Source organism: Tenrec ecaudatus, chromosome 14, assembly GCF_050624435.1.
Source record: "Tenrec ecaudatus isolate mTenEca1 chromosome 14, mTenEca1.hap1, whole genome shotgun sequence".
Lineage (NCBI taxonomy): Eukaryota > Metazoa > Chordata > Mammalia > Afrosoricida > Tenrecidae > Tenrec > Tenrec ecaudatus.
In genome coordinates, this window is record NC_134543.1 from 6,735,666 (window position 1) to 6,742,579 (window position 6,914).

The 6,914-nt window shown below is 64.3% G+C and overlaps 1 protein-coding gene and 1 long non-coding RNA gene across 2 annotated transcripts; one reads left to right on the forward strand and one right to left on the reverse strand.

Moving 5' to 3' along the window:
• Nucleotides 1-791: 791 nt before the first annotated feature.
• On the reverse strand, nt 792-4,317 carry LOC142426173 (uncharacterized). Its single transcript, XR_012779730.1, has 3 exons — nt 2,858-4,317; nt 2,055-2,158; nt 792-1,303 (listed from the first exon to the last, which is right to left on the reverse strand). It is a non-coding gene; the product is annotated as an uncharacterized LOC142426173 (long non-coding RNA).
• A 108-nt stretch (nt 4,318-4,425) lies between these two features.
• On the forward strand, nt 4,426-6,075 carry DIO3 (iodothyronine deiodinase 3). Its single transcript, XM_075530828.1, has one exon. The coding sequence runs from the start codon at nt 4,593-4,595 to the stop codon at nt 5,505-5,507; it is 915 nt and encodes a 304-aa protein (XP_075386943.1). The 5' UTR covers nt 4,426-4,592; the 3' UTR covers nt 5,508-6,075.
• The last annotated feature ends 839 nt before the right edge of the window (nt 6,076-6,914 follow it).

Consider the following 6,914-nt stretch of genomic DNA (forward strand, 5'->3'; position numbering starts at 1 on the left):
TGCAGCACAGCTGGGCGGCTTTCCTGAGTCATTTCTGCTGCCCAGTTACTCTCCCAGTAAACCTCTGACAGTTATGTCTCTCTCTCTCTCTCTCTCTCTCTCTCTCTCTCTCTCTCTCTCTCTCTCTCTCTCTCTCTCTCTCTCTCTCTCTCTCTCTCTCGTTCTGTGTGACCAGTGCACCCAATCAACGCACTCAACGGAGAAGGAGAGTGCCAGCGGAGGGTCAGCTGGTCTCAGAATCGGTTACAACCCAAGGGTTGGCAGGTGGAGGTTCTATCTGACCTCGACCCCCTAACAGTCCGTCTGGAGCAGCTGAGGCTGAAGACTGTCCACCCCCTTGAGAAGTGGGACGAGGAGGTCAGACACCCCCGTGCCGCCAGGTTTATAGGCATTCTTGGCCAGCTTCCACGTCAGCACAGCCTTCCCCACCCCCAACCCCCACCATCCCCACAACTCCAGCCTCCCACTCCCAGCAGAGGTCTGTCATGTGAAGGGGAGTGGGATGCCCTTGGGACACTTCTCAGTCCTCCAAGGTCCCAGCCACCTCCAGTCCAGCAATATGTCCCTGCTCAGCAATGCCAAGCTCCAGTAGGGAGAGGTGGGAGGAGGTTGGGGAAGAAGAAAAAAATGCTTCCAGCAATGCAGTGTAGACGCCCGTGGGAGGGCCCCGTTCTCCGTGGGAGGCCCCATTTGTCCAGAAGGGGGGCACTCAGGGACACCACACCCTAAGGGGTTCCCCCCGCCCCCCCCCCCCCCCCCCGGCACTCCTATCTGCTTCCAGTTCAGGAAGAGCAGGCTGGAGCCAGCGACTGACACACCCACTTTGCTGGCTGCTGTGGGCGTGCAAAAGCAGGGTGAGATTTCATGAAATTCTTCCGGAACAAGGAGTTTCAGTAAGTCCACAGAGGCACTCGTTTGCTGATTTCTGAGGTTTTATTGGGCCCTCACTGCGGAGAACCCCAGCTCGAGCAGCATGTGAGAGGGCAGGGCTCAGGGAGACAGACAGAATGGGAATGTCACATTTGCCAAGGCGGATGTCCTAGCTGTGGAGGAGGGCTGAGCAGGCAGCAGAGGGCAAGGGGTGCAGAAGTGGGCAGCACAAGGTGGAGAGGGCTGCAAGGGGGGATGCTAGGGAGGGCGGGGGGGGCATCTGGGCATGGGGGAGGGCGGGCCTAGCTGAGGGGAGTGGTGCACAGGCTCTTCAGGTGGGAATGGAGAAGTGAGCTTCCCCTACAGGAGGGAGAACAGATGGAGGAGCAGCCCCTTCTCAGAGGGCTCCCCGAAGCCTTGAAAGGCCAATGATCTGGAGGGAAATAAGGGTCCGTGGTCAGGAGGGCTGAACAGAAGGCAGCAACACACCTTCCCCAGGTCAGCCCTGGGGACCACTTCCCTGATGCCCTGGTGGCCCTCCTGGTAGTGAAGCTTCCATGGCGACCTGTCTGGGCATTGGGAGGCAGAGGCTGTGTTCACCCCAAGCCTGTCTGTAAGCCCAGCAGAGGGAAAATGAAGAGCCGCGGCAAAGGCCTACCAAGGCCAAATGGCCCCATAAGGACTCTGGAGCAGGAAGGCCACTGAAGTCAACACTTACAGATTGTGCCTGACCTAGGCCACTTGTTGCTCCCCTGGCCTCTCTCCAGGCTGCTTCTGGATATCAAGTGGCCCCGGTGCCACTGTCCATCCTTTGCTTTCCCTGGCCGCCCTCTGCTGGAGCTGGCCAGCAGGAAGAGAACCCAACCAGGCTGGCGGGGAGCAGCTCCACACCAACTCTGATGCCCAAATAGAGGCCTCTGGGTCCACTGAACCCCAGGCTGCTGGGTAAGGCTTGGCATGCCCCCAAAGGGGTCTTGGCATCACCCAGTGACTCTCACCCCTGATCCTTGCGACAGGGCAGCCTGAGAAAGCCCCCAGGGCTGAGGTGCAACCCTGGGGAGGAGAAAGAGCAGTGGTGGGTGGAGAGGACCCTGCCCAGGAGAACAGGAGACAGCACTTAAAATAGGGGCTACCAGCCAGGCCTGTATTTCAAGAGGCAGTCCCACCTGGCCCTGGGTCCTCACCTGCTCAAGGAGCTCCTGGTGGGGTGTTCTGGAAGTCTGAGGAACAGCCAGGGGAACAGCCACAGGCCACCCCAGACACCTGAAGACACCAGTGACATGTGTTCCTGGGGGAGTGGGGGTGGGCCAGGGGCTGCAGGGTGGCGTCCAGCCTGCAGAGGGGACCACCCCCTATGCATACAACTACCCCCACCTCACCCCTACCCAATCCCAGGGGGCAAGTCCCCCAGAGTGGAACTTTCCCATTTCTTGATACAGAGTTTGAGGGCAGTTGGGGTGCCCTAACTGCTGGGATGGATGGGCAGGGGAGCAGGAGCCCTGGCTGACATTTCCCACAAATCAAAGAATGAGGCCTGGCAAGTTTTCCCAAAGAAAGTTGGGACTCCTCCCTCCCCAAACCCTCTTGCTCCTGGGCTGAAAGGGGGGCAGCCCCAGGCCCCCAAAAAGAGCTTCTTGGAAGCTTACTAAGTAAGTGAAAGGTTTCTTCTCTCCCCACTTCCTTCTACTGACCACCCCCAGGGGGATGGACAGAAGGACAGCAAGACAAGGAAATGACCTGCTAGTCAGATAAACCCTGTGGAGGGCTGGTGCGCGCGCACGTGTGTGTGTGCGTGCGTGCGTGCGTGCGCGCGCGCGCGCATGGAGAATCCCAGCCTAAAAGGTCCCTGCCAGCTCTGGGGCAGTCTCCAGGTAGAGCAGAAGTCAGATGCACTTCACTCTGGGTGGGATGGTCAGGGCGCTGCAGCGCCAGTACCAGCAAAGGGGCCCATGGGCTCTCTACCCTCCCAACTCACTCCTGATTTTACCTGATTGAACTGCGGGTCCAGAGGGGGGCGTCCCAGGCAGCCGGTACAGTCAGGGTCGGGAACACTGGAGGGAGACCCTGGCCCCAGGCGGGTCGTCTAGCGCAAGCTTGCTGGTCCAGCCTTTTGGGTCCCGGGTGGGAACCGTGGGCCCTGGGGCTGGCTTCTCTAGACTCACTCTCCCGCCACCCCAGCAACTGCGCTCTCCACCCGGGCCAGCCAGCCAGCTCCCGGGCGTGGCCTCTGTCCCCGGCAGAAGTTAAGCCTCTGAGTACCCTGGCGTGTGGCGCACGGGACGCTGGCGGCAGCGGCAATCTCCAGTCGGTTCTCATCCTGGCAACGCCCTTGCGACCCGAGGGCGCCCTGGGTGGCGGGGTCCGTAGACGTGGGCATATGGTCGCACTGGACCCAGGGCTGACCTGAAGGTCACCTAAACTGAAGAGTAGCGGGCTTGTCCCCAGGCTGGAGGATCCCAGGTCCAGGCGTCTCCTCGCCCCGCCACGCCTGAGCTCCAAGTCGCCAGCGCTGCGTCCTGCGCGGCCAGGGACCAGGAGGTCTCCCCCAGGACCGCAGGGTTGGCTGGAGACGCGTATTGTTGAGGACTTCCTGGGCCCCCAGCCCTCAAAACCTCCTCCCGAATTCCCAGTCGAAAGTGCGTTCCGGGCGCGTCCCGGCGAAGCTGCGGGAAGTCGGGACGCTGCGCTCGGGGTCTGCAAGGGCGGCTCCGCAAGGGCGCTCCAGTCTCGACGTTCCCAGGGCTGGGAGCTACGTCCGGGGACGCACGGGACGGGTGCACCCTGCGGACCGGGCTGCGCCGGGTGAGGCCGGCGACGGGAGGGGAGCGCGCGGCGTTCAGGCAACAGCTACCCCTAGTGGGAGAGCGCCCGGCGCCGCCGCCCCGGGCCCCTGCCCCGCGCCCGCCGCCTGCGCCCCGGGGCGCTCGGGCCGCCAGAGGTCCGGGCCAGGTGCGCACTCCGGTCTCCCCGCCAGGTGCCTCCAGCCAGCCGCCTCTGCCCTCCACCCCACGCCGGACCCTGCAGCCACTGACCCCAGAGCGGCGCCGGGCAGGCACGCGGCGGGACGGGGCGGGCGAGGCCGGGGCTGCGGGCTCTGGGGGGGCGCGCGGAGCGCGGTGTGCGCGGCGGGAGGTGGCGGGGGGGCGGCCGTGTGCGATCGCGAGTGTGAGCGCGCGCGGGAGGCGGCGGGCGGGCCGGGAGCGGGCTCCGGAGGCGAGCGGCGCCCGCGGGCAAGCAGGCAGGCGGCAGGGACGCAAAGTTGCCTCCGCGCGGGCCCCGCGTCCCCGGCGGGCCGGAGCTGGGGCCACCTAAGCGGCGGCGGCGCCCCGGGGCTCCCACGGCACCTGGACAGCGGCCCCGCAGGAGCGGCGGTGGCGTGGGCGGCGTTGGCGGAGGCGCGCGGGAAGCGAACCGGAGCTCCGGCGCAGCAGCCGGAGAGCCGCTCAGGTGCGCCGCGAGGTCTCCCGGCGGCGCGGCGCGCGGCTGCCGCACCTCCGGGCGGGCGCAGGCCCTGGCCCCACTCGCGGCCCCTGCACCCCCCCCCCCACCCGAACGTGCCGCGCCCCCGGACCCGCCCCGCCAGCCTCGCGCCCCAAGCATTGGCCGTGCCGCCGGGTGCTCCCTCCGGGCTCAAGTTGCAGGGGCGGGCCCGGCCGGAGGTGGAGTCTCCCGCCAATTGAAGCCCAGGCTATAAATCGAGCTCCCGCACGGTCGAAGCCCAGATGCCTCGCCAGGCCACCCCGCGGTCCTTGGCTGGAGCTGTCGGCGGAGCCCGGGGGACTCAGGGCGCCGCTGCCACCATGCTCCGCTCCCTGCTGCTTCACTCGCTGCGCCTCTGCGCCCAGACGGCTTCGTGCCTCGTGCTCTTCCCGCGCTTCCTGGGCACTGCCTTCATGCTTTGGCTCCTGGACTTCCTGTGCATCCGCAAGCACTTCCTAGGCCGCCGCCGCCGGGGCCAGCCCGAGCCCGAGATGGAGTTCAACAGCGACGGGGAGGAGGTGCCCCCCGACGACCCCCCAATCTGCGTGTCCGATGACAACCGCCTGTGCACCCTGGCGTCGCTCAAGGCTGTGTGGCACGGCCAGAAGTTGGATTTCTTCAAGCAGGCGCACGAGGGCGGCCCAGCGCCCAACTCCGAGGTGGTCCGACCCGACGGCTTCCAGAGCCAGCGCATCCTGGACTACGCCCGCGGGAGCCGCCCGCTGGTGCTCAATTTCGGCAGCTGCACCTGACCTCCGTTCATGGCGCGCATGAGCGCCTTCCAGCGCCTGGTCTCCAAGTACCAGGACGAGGTGGACTTCCTCATCATCTACATCGAGGAAGCGCACCCCTCGGACGGCTGGGTGACCACAGATTCCCCCTACAGCATCCCACAGCACCGGAGCCTGGAGGACCGAGTCAGCGCCGCACGGGTGCTGCAGCAAGGTGCGCCTGGCTGCGCCCTTGTTCTGGACACTATGACCAACTCCAGCAGCTCGGCCTATGGCGCCTACTTTGAGCGCCTCTACGTCATCCAGAATGGCACGGTCATGTTCCAGGGCGGCCGAGGGCCTGACGGCTACCAAGTGGCAGAGCTGCGCACCTGGCTGCAGCAATACAGCGAGCAGCAGCACCGCGTTCAACCCCGCCGGGTGTGAACAATGGTGGACAATTGATGGGACTGGGCGGGCTGCGCCGTCGTGCCTTCGAGGCCCACGTGCAAGCCCCCCCAGAAGGAACCACCCTTGGCGAGACCCCCCTGGCAGGTGAACGCCAGGCCAGGAGACGAAGGCGGACTCTGGGCCCTTGGTTGAGCCACCAAAAGACTTTCCCCGTGGCTCAGCTTCAGCACCTCTCTCTTGACTGTACCTGCCTGGCTTGCTCTAAATCCAATTTGGAGGGGAGCGTGATGTGGCGCTCACCCTTGCCAATGTACCCTAGGACTACTACCTACTGAAGCCTCTGCAGGCGCTGCAGCGCGCGCTCTCTCGCACCCCCTCCCCAGAGAGCGGAGGGAGAGCCGCCCTACAGCAGAAGCGGTGGCCCTGAGCTGCTAGGAGCGGAGCGCAGAGAACTCGGAAGCGCCCGTGTGCGCCCAGAGCGCAGCTAGGCTGCATTGCTGCGATGAGCAGCGCGCTCTAGTTGCCTGGCACCCACACCTGTTGCATGCGAGGAGGGGGTGCCCTGTTGCTTGTGTGTGTGTTTCTTGTCACTGTGTCGGGGGAAGGGAAGGGCGGGGGGAGGGGAGCAGGGTCGTTTCCCCTCCTGTTTTCGGTGCTCTAGAGCCCCACTGCTGATGACGAACTGCCTCTCACTGGTCTTGACCAAGAGCTGCTTCTGAAATGCAGGGGACTCGCAGCCGCACCTAAACCAGGAAGGGAAAGGCACTCTGGGTTTCTGACAGGGGACCACCTTAAAAGGGAGAGGGGGGTTGGGTAGAGGGAGTGGGGGGTGCTGCTTCAAAATACCTTGGAGTAGCGGGCATCTCGGGAGGGGGAGGTTCGCTGTGTCCCTGCACTGGAGAAGATCCTGGAGTTCCCAGGAATTGGATTTGGATGGTAGGGTTGGGGCAGGTGATGTGCGAACCTAGGGATCCTCCAGTGAGTGCGCTTGGTTCAAGGCTATCTGGTGTTTTGCTGGAAATCTTCCTTGTATATACAACTTCTTTTACAATACAATAATAAAGGCTTGAAGTAAACTGCTGCTTGCTTAGGTCCTGTGATTTTTCTCTTTGCTTTGAATAGCGACAGGAATTACACACATCTCTGCCTCCTCCGGTCCCCATAGTGACCCTGGGAAGGAGGAGCAGACTTCCCGCCCCTCCCCCCCCTGCTCTGAGACACCCACAGGTTCACAGGCAGGGGTGGGGGGAGGTCTGGGATCCTGGGTGGGGCACGAGAGATGTGCAGGGGGAGGGGTTCTCCTGGGCCTGGACTAGGAGGCACTGCAGCAAGCCTTCTGGCGCCACGCCACCGGTCTCACTTCCAGCTGCTGGGGTGTGGGGCTTTTTTAGGTCCCTGGCTCAGTCCTTCCTGCTGTCTCCATGCATGTAGGCACTTCTTTGC